General features: G+C 37.7%; 1 protein-coding gene across 4 annotated transcripts in view; it reads left to right on the top strand.

The window, feature by feature from the left end:
* Nucleotides 1-14,618, top strand: part of LOC127571191 (ephrin type-B receptor 3-like) — an 84,891-nt gene that overhangs the window by 62,468 nt on the left and 7,805 nt on the right. For 2 of the 4 annotated variants that reach the window (XM_052017333.1, XM_052017331.1), the window contains exons 5-14: nucleotides 2,783-3,118; nucleotides 6,764-6,888; nucleotides 7,314-7,476; nucleotides 7,883-7,991; nucleotides 8,104-8,168; nucleotides 8,785-8,919; nucleotides 9,014-9,261; nucleotides 9,845-10,060; nucleotides 11,060-11,209; nucleotides 11,948-12,141. In XM_052017333.1, the coding sequence (XP_051873293.1) occupies nucleotides 2,783-3,118; nucleotides 6,764-6,888; nucleotides 7,314-7,476; nucleotides 7,883-7,991; nucleotides 8,104-8,168; nucleotides 8,785-8,919; nucleotides 9,014-9,261; nucleotides 9,845-10,060; nucleotides 11,060-11,209; nucleotides 11,948-12,141 (1,741 nt within the window). The remainder of the gene's footprint in view (nucleotides 1-2,782; nucleotides 3,119-6,763; nucleotides 6,889-7,313; nucleotides 7,477-7,882; nucleotides 7,992-8,103; nucleotides 8,169-8,784; nucleotides 8,920-9,013; nucleotides 9,262-9,844; nucleotides 10,061-11,059; nucleotides 11,210-11,947; nucleotides 12,142-14,618) is intronic. The other 2 variants (XM_052017334.1, XM_052017332.1) reach the window with 1 other exon arrangement.

Here is a 14,618-nt window from a genome sequence, read left to right on the forward strand (position 1 = left end):
TAGACATACAAGAGAGAAGTGCAATGAAAGCTTACCAGAATGATTCCTGTGATGGGGGTATAGTCCTATAAGGAGAGATTAAGTAGACTGGGCCAATACTCTCTTGAATTTAGAAGAATGAGAGGTGATCTCATTAAATTGTACAAAATTGTTGCAGGGCTTGATGTTGGCACATCTAGCACAAAGAATCATGGTTTTAAAATAAGGTATTGGCCATGCAGGACTGAGATGAGAAGAAATTTGTTCTATTTGAGCCGTGAATCTTTGGAATTCTCTACCGAAGCAGCTTGCAGAAGTTCAGTCACTGCGTATATTCAAGACAAAGATTGATAGATATTTGGATATTAAGGAAACCAAGGGATATGGGGTTAGGAAGGAAAATGCTACTGAGGTAAAAGATCAGCAATGATCTTCTTGAGTGATGGAGGACGTGTGATGAACTGAATGGCCAACTCCTATTTATATTTTTGAAGTAGTTACTGTCAATCTTTGAGTTAATGTCTGTTCAATATTTTCAAAGTTACACTTCAAGGTTGAATGATGTTCATTACTGTACTAAATTACATGTCCATTGTCATAAATTGGGCATTCTTTGATGTATCTCAATAAGAGTTTTGAGGAAATGAATTCTTTTGGCAGATCACTGTCTTGCATTAAGTGACTAAGTTATAGAAAGAAGACCTCAAATTTGCTGATTTCACTCTGCCAAGGCAGTAATAGGTTATTAAGATTCATGAGTTATAATGGAAAATAAGGCCAGGTCCCAATAGCTATGCAATAATAAATGTTTAAAATAAATATTTAAATTTCATATGAGAAACAGATCAAATTTTTTATCAACATCCAATGTACAGACTCAAATCACGGTTTGTGGTCAGGGAAGACGTTGCAAGGTTGCCAGTGATGGGACCAAAATCAACTGGGACTGCTGTTGTCAGGTGATGAGATACAACATTTCATCTCTGGGTGATTATTGGAATCTTCAACTGGGTGTAGAACTGTTTGAGGAGCCATTGGACAAGCTGTTGGGACCACTACTGTTCCTCATTTATAAAGGTCGAGATTCAGTCATCAAAAATAAAATAGTTAACGAGGCAGATAATATCACACAAGCAATTATGCTATTGAAAATGGCATTTTAGGAATTATATTGCATCAGACATCGTGTGTGTATAGGTAGATTAATGGGAGATCAAGGTACATATAAAATTATATCTATGCAAAATCAATTATAAAGTATGGTATGGAGAAATGAAAAGTAGTTGACACACATAATAACTGGTATTGAAGTAACTAAAAATGTATCTGAAAGATTCCTAACAGTAAAAATATTCAGTTAATGAAGAGCAACATTAAAACTAACCAGTGCATTGGCCATAGCACTGCTTGAATATTGCACCCATTTCTGTCAACAAGTGACAAATGAGAGATTCAAACATGGTAATAGTGCAGATAAGGCCCTGATTCTGGTTGCTCTCACCAAGGGTGTGTGTTATGATGAAAGGTTGGAGTGGTATTTTAAAAGAAGTTTAGAAACTAGCTAAGGTAATGATAAACTTAGATGCAAATACCCAGAAATTCATCCTTGGATTGTCATATTAATCTGTGTTGCTCCTTTAAGTGTTCGTTATTTGTAGATGCTTGAGATCAAATAAATGAGAACAAACTAAGGTGATAGGAAAACAAAGCAGGAAAATCTGGTTTGGATTACAATTTAGGTTTCTCTTCTGTAGCATCTCTATGTGTCATCACTGTTTGATAGTGACCTTAGAGTTGAATAAATAGAAAGACAATTTGTTTTACTTCTCTTCTGTTTCAGACTGCATGTTATCTTTCTTAGAAAAAGGTTTTCTACAAATAGTTTCCCACAAATGCATCAGGTGGAAAAAAAAAGCACTTTACAACTTCCACCTGGTATTTAAGGGATTGTCACTTATCTCCAATGCCTTCTATTTCTTTTATCAGCACATTGCAGGCAACAGACTGGTTGTTAAAGGTGCATCTGAAGTTGCTCTCTTTTTCTTCTAGAAAATTAGGATCTCAGATGTTTCGTGGCTGCTTATCAGTAAAAGCAGAACCCCGACCCCAGGTGCCATGTCTTTGAACAAACTTTAATTTCATTTTATAACTTTTTAAAAGATAATTTGCTTTTCCAGTGACCTTTGTGGACTATTTTTAAAAGATGATAAATGCTGCATCTTTTCTACATGCTGTGCACAATACCCGAGGTGTCTCAAAATGATAATATAGTCACAGAGACATACAGCATGGAAACGGGCCCTTGGCCCAGCAAGTCCACACCGACCATCAACCCATAATTTGCACTAATCCACACTGATACCATTTTTATTCTCTCTACGTTTTTATCAATTCCCTCCAGATTCTACCACTCACCTACTGACTGGGGCGATTTACAATTGCCAATTAATTGCATGTATTTGGGATGTGGGAGGAAACCATATCCAATCACAGGAAGAATGTGCAAACTTCACGCAGACACCACTGGAGCTCAGAATTGAACCTGGGTCTCTATGGCTGTGAGGCAGCAATTCTAAAATATCTATTCTTATCGAACAATAAAAAAGACAGGTGAACGTAGTGGTATGCAACCTGTTAGCTTATTTGAATTTGTTGGATTAATCATTTGAAAAGATTGATAGCTGTAAAATTTAATGTAAGCAGATTTTTATGTGTCTCGATTCAGTATTTACAAGTTAGTAATATGTGTATTGGGTGTTCAACATATATTCAAACTTCCCTTTTCAATTTGATTTTCATTAAGGTGTGCCTTCAGCTGTACGTAATGTTATTTCGAGTGTGAATGAGACCTCTCTGAGCTTGGAGTGGAGTGAGCCACGGGATACTGGTGGTCGGGATGATCAGCTCTATAACATCATCTGCAAGAAGTGCAGTGTTGAGGGCAAAATCTGCTCCAGATGCGATGACAACGTTGAGTTTGTTCCACGGCAGCTGGGTCTTACGGAAAGGCGGGTGTTTATCAGCAACCTTTTGGCTCACACACGTTATACATTTGAAATCCAAGCAGTAAATGGTGTTTCCAGCAAGAGTCCACATCCTCCCCAATTTACAGCTGTTAACATCACTACAAATCAGGCTGGTAAGTAGAGAGACATTTTAACATTTCAGGTGATGTGTGTATAAAACATAAACATTCCTGGACTTCAGCTCACCAAATATTAAAGGATTAATCCATAGAATACGTCCATATGGTCTGCAGAGCAGTAGGCTAGCAAGGTTTAAGGTACAGTCCATGGTACACTGAACTAATTGTTCATGGACAAGCAGCAATAGTTGGAAGGTGTAAGGTCCATGATTCCTACATTTGATATTTTTCTAGTACATTTCTGCAGCTGTAGGAAGAAGTTAGGAAGAGGAGAGGGCTGGACTCCATCCCATGTTGATGTGGAAGAGATTGGAGAGCAGGAAAGGAAATGCTTTATTCAAAATGTTGTGAAAAAGGCAAATAAGACATTATGGCTTAGAAAGAAGATTCTGGCAATAAGAAAAGTCATCCTGACATGAGAAGGTATGAGTGACAAGGATTTGAAAGGAGAGTCCACAGTGATGGAGGAGGATGATATGAATGGCCTTGGAAAAGATCCAAGGATTAGGGTTAAGTTTAGAAAGGATTTGGTCATGCTGCTCCATAACCACTTGCTGTTTTTGGATATGAGAATGTGGAAGAATATGTAGCTGAATTGAATAGCTTCGTAAGGAAAGGAGAATCACGATTCAAGAGCCAAATTGCAGCCAGTTCCACAAAGAGATTCTGGTTTTGTGGCATCTTGTTCATAAGGGAGTGATTGATAGGGCAGGACATTGCACAGCTGGCTGGACTTTAATGTGTCACTGAGGAGCCCCAGTAGAAGAACAATAGAATGATTAGAAAGATTAACCAGAGGGGAATGAGCTGGATGGGAAGATTATTAAGAAGAAGAGGGAGTTAGAATCATTGCCTGAGACATATAGTCACTGGCTAGTTGAGACTAAACAATTTCCTTAATTAACTTCAGTTTCAATACATACCTCACGTTTAGAGACAAGAGATATTTATCCAAAGGGAAGTAGTAGAGCTTGATTCTGCCAAAATAAATGGGGCATCTATTTTGTTCAGTGAGAAGTCAACATCATCAGAATTCCATGATCCTTCTCTCCCGCTGTGCTGCAGTGATGCACAGCCAAAGTCTCCAGTAGGCTGACAATACACTCTGCCATCCCACCAACCAGGTGGTAAAGGCAAAATCACCCCTCCTATTTTCTTTCTGAAAGAAAAGACAATTGGCACCAAGTACCTCTTTCACAAACTAATCTTTACTTTTTAAACCACTGTGTTTTATCTATTCAGGTCATTTTTCTTGCCTTTGAAACAAAATTATGCTGACTAAAGTCAAACTCTAAAATAACTTGTGTGTGCTGAAGAGCTGGTGTTAAAACTTAATTTGCATGTGTTAGAAATCGCTCCCAGCCAGCTCAGTAAACCTTTTGGGTAAAGCACTGGAAAGATTGTCTTGAATGCTGAGTCGCTCCTAACCCACTTAAATGTTTGATGAACTTTTTTTAATCTCAAAAGAATATGATAATGAATTTGTGTTTTTCTTCCTCGGAAGCAGTTCATGTTCAAAACATGAATGGTTTCTAGCATGGTGAAAGTCAAGGTGTTGCACCTGGAGATCTCTGAAGTGATCTTGTCTACATCAGAACTCACAAGCACAAATATTTGAAAGTGGATTCTCCCCTGTCTCTGTTCTATTCTAATTTCTCCTTACACTCCACCTTAGAAGCACACTGTTATATTTTCTGAAGCTAATGCAGGAAAGGGGAGTTAAATTCTACTCCTACAGGTGCCATTACCATGCCATCATTTGTTGCAATATGACCTGAAATATAATTACATTAAATTGTTAAAAAAGAAAGTATACTGAAATATTCTACAAAGAAAACATGCAAATTCAGAAAAAAAACATTGACACTGGTCTGCATACTAATAACGAAGAACTTTTATTTTTGATAAGTTTATAATATCTGTAAAGTCTTAGTTTTTGTCTTTTTTCACACACATGCACACCACACACACCAACACAGACACACACAGACATTATATATTGGGTCATGCTATATTTTTTGAGTCTGCCACTACAGAAAGGGTATATGTTGCAAGGGCAACACTGCCGGAGATTCTTAAACTCTGACTCCAATTATTGGAAGTTCTCAACCCTTGAGAAGAGAGGATTTATTTGAGGGTGGCCATCCTTAGGGTTAGGGCTTGCCTGCCTTTCACGTTAAGCCCCCCTTTTGTATTGTAGCTTATCGTCCAGTGATTAGTGCCTGAATATTCATTCATTTGGCACTTTTTAATATTATAAGTCGGACACAATGAAACGGTGTTAGGGGACTTGCTAAGTCGCCGCCTGAAGCAGCTGGTGGGATGCCATCAGGCTTTGTCATTCAGGAATTCACACTGGCAGTCCAGGTGCTGGATGGCGTAGCTGTAATTATGCCCTGGGAGATGGCTGTGTTCTGGGCTAGGCCTTTAGGGGAATCTTAGCTCTCGGCAGTATGTATGTAATTTGTCCTTTGATTGGTGTTTAATTGATGGTATTAGCTTCTATTGTTGTGTGACTGGATTAGAGGAATTGGGCAGCAGGAGGAAATCTCTCAAGTCTTCTTTTCCTAGGGTGAAAACTTTAAAATAGCTTGGGTTTAAACAGGATGATGGAACCTGCTCTGTGTGCTCACAGTTCCACTTAAAACCTCGTAAAGAAACATGAAGTTTTATCACTTAAAGTGGATTACAGTATCAAATCAATAAATCAAAAAGCAAGTCAACTCACTACTTAAACATATTTCCTCAGTGAAAAATAGTTAGCCAGCATTTTAAATGCTTCCTAACTATTCCATTGCAAATTAAAGAAAGATTAATTAATTTCTTTATTTTTTATGGTGTTCAGAATATAATTAATATCTTTTATATATATTACGGGTGCAAAACAAGAACTTTTTTTAGTTGTGAGCAAAATGCTTGTGTTATAAATAGAATATGCTGTGAGTGCAATGAGATGTGATGAATAACTACACTCACGAGACAGAACATACCTCATGATAGACTACATCATTTTCATCATTCACTCATGAAAATACGCAGCTGCTCCGGACATACTTTTGAATGAGTGTCTCTCCCTATGATTGAACAAATGTAATGCTTCTTAGAATTGTGGTTTTAAACAGAGAACAGGATCTGCACTTTAAAGTGGAATAGTTAGGAAGCATTTAAAATGCTGTCTAATTATTTTTCACCGAGGAAATATGTTTAAGGAGTAGAGTTTAAGGGACTTAATAGAGGTTTTTAAATTTATGAAAGATTTACACAGCAAGAAACTAATTCTTCTGGTGGAGAAGTCGACAGATTTCCTAGGTAAAATGACAATTAATAGAGTGAGGTGATCGATTAGAGATTTTTTTCTAAATTTAAAATTATTGGAGTTGTGAATGTTTTGCTATGATTGAGCCAGTGTCCAGTGTATCTTCAGACTGGAAAATTTGCCTCACAATTGAAACAGAGAAAGTAAGAATGTCATGGAGACAGAGCAGTACAGTGGAATTTGTTTTGAATAGATATAGTAAAAAGACAATACAGAAACATTGGGGTAAAAAGCTTTTTCTGAACTGCAATCTTTCCAGTGCTTGGTGACATGAATTCAAAACAAAAGGTTGGGAATGTTTAATGTTGATGTTTTCTTTGCAGCTCCTTCTCCTGTTCTTATGGTGCATTTGCTGAGTGCCACTTCAGATAGCATGACTCTCTCGTGGCTTGCTCCTGAAAAACCTAATGGTATAATTCTGGACTATGAGCTGAAATATCGTGAAAAGGTACAGTTACTCCATGGATAATTGTCAGAGCCTTGCTTTGGCATGATGTCATTTTGGTTTTGCCAATCCTGGACTGCTGGAGCATTGTCTTGCCAATAATTCTTTTAAATGCATCGAGTGCAGTCTAGTTGATTGCCAGGGAGAAAAAACTGATTGTAGAATTGTTTAAATTTTGCAAACAGCAATGTATTTTTGTACTAGTTTTTTAAAAAGAAAATGAACATTTTTCAAAGATTAGGTGTAGAATAATACCCAAAGCATTTTGCATTGCCTGTTCAATAATGCATCAAACATTTTCTTCACAAAAATGAACTCCATCACAAAGTCACATTTCCATATTAAGTGGATATTGTGTTGTGGGATGGAAAGTCTCCAGGGTTCCCAAACTAACATTTACCTTCCTCGATACATCTGTTTCATTCCAGGATCAAGATGAGTCAACAGCATCGACTATTACAAGTCAGAAAAACACTATTCGTATTGATGGGTTAAAACCAACTGCTTTTTATGGAGTTCAGGTGCGAGCCAGGACTGTGGCTGGATATGGGAAGTACAGTGAAACTGTTGACTTCCAGACACTGACGGAAAGTACGTCCATTTTATTTAGAGCTTGGCCAATAGTACTCAACAAAAGTATTTCCAGATGTGAAATGAAATTAGTTGCTATGAATTATAACATTATTAAAAGTAAATGATCATTTTTGCAAAAGTGAGAATAATCAAAGTCTCTTATATTTTTACATATTTATTCTTCATTGGTGATATTTGTCAATAAATATACATATTACATAAATACATAAATATTAACATAATAAATTCTTGAGTGGTGCAGAACCATGGGAGGGTGTTTGAGATGATTAAACCTTTGTTGAAGAGGATTGTAGATATGAAATAATACACAAATTGTTAAAGGCTCTGCATTTCATTAATTGTCATAGTGTTTGTGAAACCACTGGTTGGGCTCTGATTAAAACCTATATTTTTTCCTATTTAGATGAGAATAGTAAAAGCATCCAGGAACAACTCCCCTTGATTGTAGGTTCTGCTACTGCAGGCCTGGTTTTCATTGTAGCTGTGCTGGTCGTTGCTTTTGTTTGTATCAGGTAACATAATATTTTAATTTATTCATAAAAAATCATGCATAAAAAATTCTTATTGTGTGTAATTTGTTTGAGAACCACAATAAAGCTTCATTTTTTTTTGCTTTGTATTAAGAAAACGTGGAGGTGGTTCAGAATCCGAGTACACAGAGAAACTCCAGCAATATAGCACTGGTCACAGTAAGTTCCTTCTTTAAATCTTTCCATGAGAAGTACATTGGGGTAGAAATTAGTCCAAATCAGTGCTGTGCAGGTGTCATTAAAAGGCTTTAGACCAAGCCAAAATTAGTTTCAGCACTGATTTCAGTAAATTTGCCTGATCTGTTGTACATCCACAGGCAGTGTGTTTTAAATTTCAGGGTGTTTACCTCAATAGTCATGCCCTCTGCTAGGTGCTGAAGGAAGGGTATAACTTGTTGGGAAGAAGAAGCATTAGTGTATCTCTGCTACTCTTAGTTCCACAACAGCAATTTTATGTTAGTCATTTTTCAAAACAACAGTGGCAGCAGTGTATTCTGAAGAATTATAATTGTAGCAGGATGAACTTGCTCTCCCCACATTTCAATTCACCCCAACAGCCTAGAAACAAATATAAGGGCCCTCATTTCCACATGTTTTATTGGCCAAATGTGTCACCAAAATTAGCTTTCTTTACTTATGTTTAATGTCTGTAAAACAAGACACAACTAGGTCCAATTTCTGGCACATTAACATATTTGAGCTGATCATTAATCTAGAAAATATAAATGTGTTATCCTGTCAATGATGTTTACCACTTTTCTTTATACACTCACAGTCACACCAGGAATGAAGGTGTATATTGATCCTTTCACCTATGAAGATCCAAATGAAGCTGTCAGAGAATTTGCGAAGGAAATCGACGTATCCTGTGTAAAAATTGAAGAAGTGATTGGAGCAGGTAGACTAAAAGGCATTGACATTCTCTTATACTAAAATATACTTACATTAATCAATTTTTACTTAGTGCTTAATCTGAAATTTAATTTGTGTATTTTTTAATGCAGGTGAATTTGGGGAAGTATGCAGAGGGCGCCTTAAACTTCCAGGACGTAGGGAAATTTTTGTAGCAATAAAGACACTTAAAGCTGGCTACACAGAAAGGCAACGAAGAGATTTCCTCAGCGAAGCCAGTATTATGGGACAATTTGATCATCCAAATATCATCCACTTGGAGGGAGTGGTCACTAAAAGCCGCCCTGTCATGATTGTTACTGAGTTTATGGAGAATGGTGCCTTGGACTCCTTCCTCAGGGTAAGTAGCTTAATGCTTTCTGTTTCTTTGCAGTTGTTGAACATAATTAGACAAGGTAGCTAATAAGCACCAGTACATGACAACACACTTATGCACAATTCACTGTTGAACATTGTCCCCACGAAATGGTTCACATGAAAGGTTTTTGCCCTGAAGCACGAATGCTGTTTCTCTCTCCATGCATGCTGCTTGATCTGCTGAGTGTTTTCAGCATTCTCTGTTTTTAGTTGGCTCTATGATCATGTATGATGATTTTTTTTAGCTAGCAACTTCATTCTAACGTTAGGCTAAATATGACACAGCAATATATACTATTAATTGGCATAGATGTGCCAAACTGAAGTGGAATGTCCTGTTGGGGTTTAATGTATCATATTTGTCACATTTCTTTGTGTGATACTCTGCAGGTGTGCTCTGCATGGTCACCTGCTTCAAGGAATTTCATTTTTTTTTCATCAAGGTTACCTCAGGAATTTCCCAGGAAATTTGAGCTTCTTTTCTGCTGCTTTTATGGAAACAGAATCTCTAATATGTTTTATTTGTTGAATTTCTGACCTCGGTTGTTGTTTTGCTTGCTTTGCAGATGAATGATGGACAGTTCACAGTAATCCAGCTGGTTGGCATGTTGAGAGGGATTGCAGCTGGGATGAAGTATTTGTCAGAAATGAACTATGTGCACAGAGATCTGGCAGCCAGGAACATTCTTGTCAACAGTAACCTTGTGTGTAAAGTGTCTGATTTTGGCTTGTCAAGGTTCCTGGAGGATGATGCAGCTGATCCAACCTACACAAGTTCACTGGTGAGGGCCAGATTGGGTTAAGTTGTGTGCATTTCTTTGTCAAGTTTTGAAAATACTTGAGAAATTTCAGTGAAATGAGATAGTTATGTTGTAAACTTTATATTGGTTGGATGTGAATCATTAAAAAATTCAAGTGATAGAACTATTTATTGTATCCTGTATTTTAACTTTCAGTTCAAGTACCATTTAAATTTATTTTTTTAATTACTGGCACACTTTGGAAGCATTCCAATCTACTGTTAAAGCTGCTGTGTGCTGTTGCTTCTTGTGTTGTATTTCTATGGAACTTGAAAGAAATTTGGATCAGTTTTTTTCTGACCCACATGATTAGAAGTGCATGTTGGTTGTTGGAGTGAGAAGCAGTAACAACCATTTCTTCCCTGCATGAGCTGCACTTCCCAACACAATTTCCGCCAGACAGGTGACATGCAGACTTGTGCTGAATGCAGCAGATTTAATTGGAGGGAGGTGGGAAGACACTGAGAACAGCTTGGGAAGATTTTGAGGAGAATTTTTTTAGGACATGCAGGATTAGGACTGCTCCTGTGTTTCTTCAAACTGTCTTTGGACCTGTGACAGCAGGTGTGAACAGCACATGTTTCATACATTTTTATGTGAAAATATCAGACCTATTGAAATAGCTTCCTGGGTACTTTAGGCCCTGCTTGCTGGAAATCCATTTAATGGTCTGTCTGAGAATTGAATATGAGAGGCCTTTATCATAGGGATGTCCAAAATACCCATTCATTTTTCCTCTGATAATCTCCTGTTTTGCAGCTATTGACTTAGAACTGACTCAGTTTTTCTTTGTGAATGGGAATCATACTCACACCCTGACATCTTCTGATACATGGTAACGGGATGCAATAAGGTGGCGGATTGTGCTGAAAAGGCTTGCTCCTCACTTGGAGGGGTCATTTATTTAATGTTGCATTGAGCTTGATATTAATATGTTAAAAGTGCACAGAGGATCAACAGAGCTCTCTACACTCTTACCAGGGTGGAAAAATCCCAATCAGATGGACGGCCCCTGAAGCAATAGCGTATCGCAAATTCACCTCAGCTAGTGATGTGTGGAGTTATGGAATTGTCATGTGGGAAGTAATGTCATATGGGGAGAGACCCTACTGGGACATGTCCAACCAAGATGTAAGTATTTGAGTTGACAAGCAGGTAAACATATATTCTGTGACAAATTCACTTGTAATATTAGACAAAAATTGTTATAGGCTTGAAAATTAAAAAAAAAACTGCAGTCACTGTAAATCTGAAATCAAACAGAAATTGCTGAAACCATTCAGCAAGTTAAGAGAAGCTGATCCCATTGCAGGTTGGAGACCCTTCATCAGTTCTCTTTCCACAGACGCTGCCTGACCTGCTGAGTTTTCCAGCATTTTCTAATGTTATTGTTCACATTTTCCTCAATCCAGATTGGATTACTTTGCGTTCATTCTGGCATCTCGGATTTGGACTGGCTTGGGCAATCGTTTCAGTAAAGGGATTCCACACACACCCCTCCACCCCATTTTGGCTCAATATTAGTTTGAATGTATATTTTAATATCCAAATCCAAATACTGATTACCATGTTGACACCAAATTAAATCCAGCAGGAATTTAATTCTGAGTGAAGTTATCAGTAAAAATCACTGACCCTATATTACAGACTCAGCTATATATTTTACTTCACAGTCTCCCAATGAGTAACTGTGTGCCCAGGAAAATCCAGAAGAGCACTCAGTTTACAAAAATTATTCCTAGCAATAGAATAGACCCACTGGTGAGCTGCTGGTGTTCACTGACACAAGAAGGGTGTTATTTTGTGTGTGCACATTCCCCAACCTAGCCCCGACAGCCAATATCATATATGCTCTGCATTCCCTTGCAGGTTATCAATGCCGTGGAACAAGACTACCGTTTGCCCCCTCCGATGGACTGTCCAACTGCTCTCCATCAGTTGATGTTGGACTGCTGGGTGAAAGATCGTAACAACAGGCCCAAGTTTGCCCAGATTGTAAACACACTGGATAAGCTCATTAGGAATGCAGCTAGCCTGAAGATTGTCTCTGTTGCAAATCCAGGGTAAGTCTTATTGCAAGGTCGAAGACCACATTATGCAACTTTGGATATTGACAAATTTCCCAGCTTTTAATCACCTTTAATAGATAATATAATCATTGTTTATTCATTTTAAAGATGCCATTGAAAGGAACTTAATTTGATCAAGAGGCATTTCATTCACAAGCATACAGAAATACTTTCATGTTAAGTGACCAACTTTAATATCTTGATCTTTGGCGCCTGCTGTTCAAGCAGGGAGTCTGTACAGGTCATGACCCTGCTTATCTTATGGGCCTTGGTATAAATGTCAGTCATGTAAGTCAACCTGTGGGACCACAGAAAACAAAATGTTCTCTTCAGTAAATGGAGAGATACTGATTTGGAGCCTTTCTTTCTGCCTATGCATCCAGTTCCTTCCTGATGAGTGAAAGACAGGAAGCAATAATAATGTGACCTTTTTGTTTTGAACTAAAGGTTAAAAGGTCAGGTGACCCTTAGTTGATAAGAAAGATGAGAGACCCAGCTGAAGAATGAAAGAGGGATACAAACAAGGTGCACTGATTAGCTCAGTGGAGACACAAAATTGAAAAAAAAATGCTACTGGGAATAAACAATGAACTGTCAGAAAGTTTGGGTGGCACATTTTAAATAAATATAAAAGTAAATAATTTTAGATTAAGTCTCCTTCAAGTAATATGAATCCTTCAACTGAAACCATCTGCTAATCTTACCTGAATCACATGTCAAAACTCAAATTAAACTTTCATGGCAGAATGATTAAGGAATCCAAAGAAATTTGAGGTAATTAATTTAACGATCATTGAAGCAGTGAGGTTTTTTTTAAAAGAAGATCCCTTCACCACGCATAGCAGGAAGGAGGAAGCTTAGGAAAGACACAAGAGGAACTTTGATGACAGGATTGATATCAGGTCCATAGATAACATTAATGGGCTATTCTTTGAGACTGAATCTTCAGCTTGGGCACAAACAGCAGCACTTTACAGCATTGTCCTGATACAGGGTCTCAGCCCAAAACATTGACTATCCCTTTGCTTTCAGATGCTACCTTGACCCACTGTGTTCCTCCAGCAGCTTGTTTTTGACTTGCTAGCATTTACTGGCATAAGATAAAATTGAGCAGACAAGGAAGATGAAGTTCATTAGTGTCATTGCAGCATCTTGCAATGGGGGAATGCTCTTTGTCACCACATAGGATTGTCACTCCTATTATCACAGAATGACCGAATAGTACAGAAGGCATACATTGGCCCATTGACCCAGTATCAGCTCTTTGGATAGATTTAATGAGATTAGTCTCTTTTGCCATAACACTGCAATTTTTTCTTCAGATATTCATCCAATTTCCTTATTATTGAATAAAGAAATCCATCACCCTTTCCAACCACAACAACTTGATGGAGAAACTATTTTGCCTCAGGTTACCTCCAGTCCTTTTACCAATTATTTTCAATCTGTGATTTCTGGTTAATGATCCTTTTGCCAATGGAAACAGATACTACTTCTAAAAAATATATATAATTTTGAACATCTTGATCAAATCTTCCCCAAAATGTTCTTTGCTTAAAAAAGAACAGTCTAAGTCTCTCCACACAACTGAAATATCATTTCTGATACGATTCCTGGAAATCTCCTCTGCATTCCAAGAACTTAGCATCCATCCCAAAATATGATGCCTGAAATTTACCACAGCACTCCAGCTGTGCCTAACCAGGATTTTGTGAAAGTTTTATGCTTTTATACTCCTTTTGCTCTGTGTACGGAAGCTAAAGGTCTTGGATGCCTTTCTAGTAGCCTATTCAGCTTGTCCCACCATCTTGAAATATTTACATGCATATATCCACAATTCCCTGTTTTCCTGCACCCCCTATAAAACTGCACCACATAGTTTATATTTCCTCACTTCATTCTTCCTGCCATAATTAATTATTTCACATTTCTCTGCATTTTCATTAAGTATAAGTACACATTTTTAAAATGTATATCTTGGAAAATTTAATGCATGAGGTATTTAAGTTTAATAAGTTGAACTTAGAGCACAGTAGATGACTCAGCTGGTGAATGCAAAGTTGGAGGCAATGATATTAGTTTGGGAGGTGGTCCATGCAGCCATGGTCTGTTCTCTCTGTGTGACTGAGATTACTAAGGTACCAATATGGACGGGTGGATGTGCATATGTCTCTACTGAGAAGTGTACGCTGACTGTATGGTGTGAGGGGAGACAATAGGACTTCATACCCATTCCTGTGCTCTCCTTTATTGTGGGAAGAGAGCTAGGAGCTTAGCACATTTTTGCTCTCATTGATGGTGAGTTCTTACTGGCTTCATTTGTTTTTTTAAATTCATGTACAAGGTTTAGGTCACTCAACTGATAATTTATACCATGGTGTTAAGCCCTTTACATGAGTAAGTAAGGGGGCTAACACCATTTTAAGGGTCCTACCTTCAAGGATGGTTTGCCCCGAATCAGCCAGTTTCTT

The sequence above is a fragment of the Pristis pectinata genome, chromosome 6 (assembly GCF_009764475.1).
Source record: "Pristis pectinata isolate sPriPec2 chromosome 6, sPriPec2.1.pri, whole genome shotgun sequence".
Taxonomy (NCBI): Eukaryota; Metazoa; Chordata; class Chondrichthyes; order Rhinopristiformes; family Pristidae; genus Pristis; species Pristis pectinata.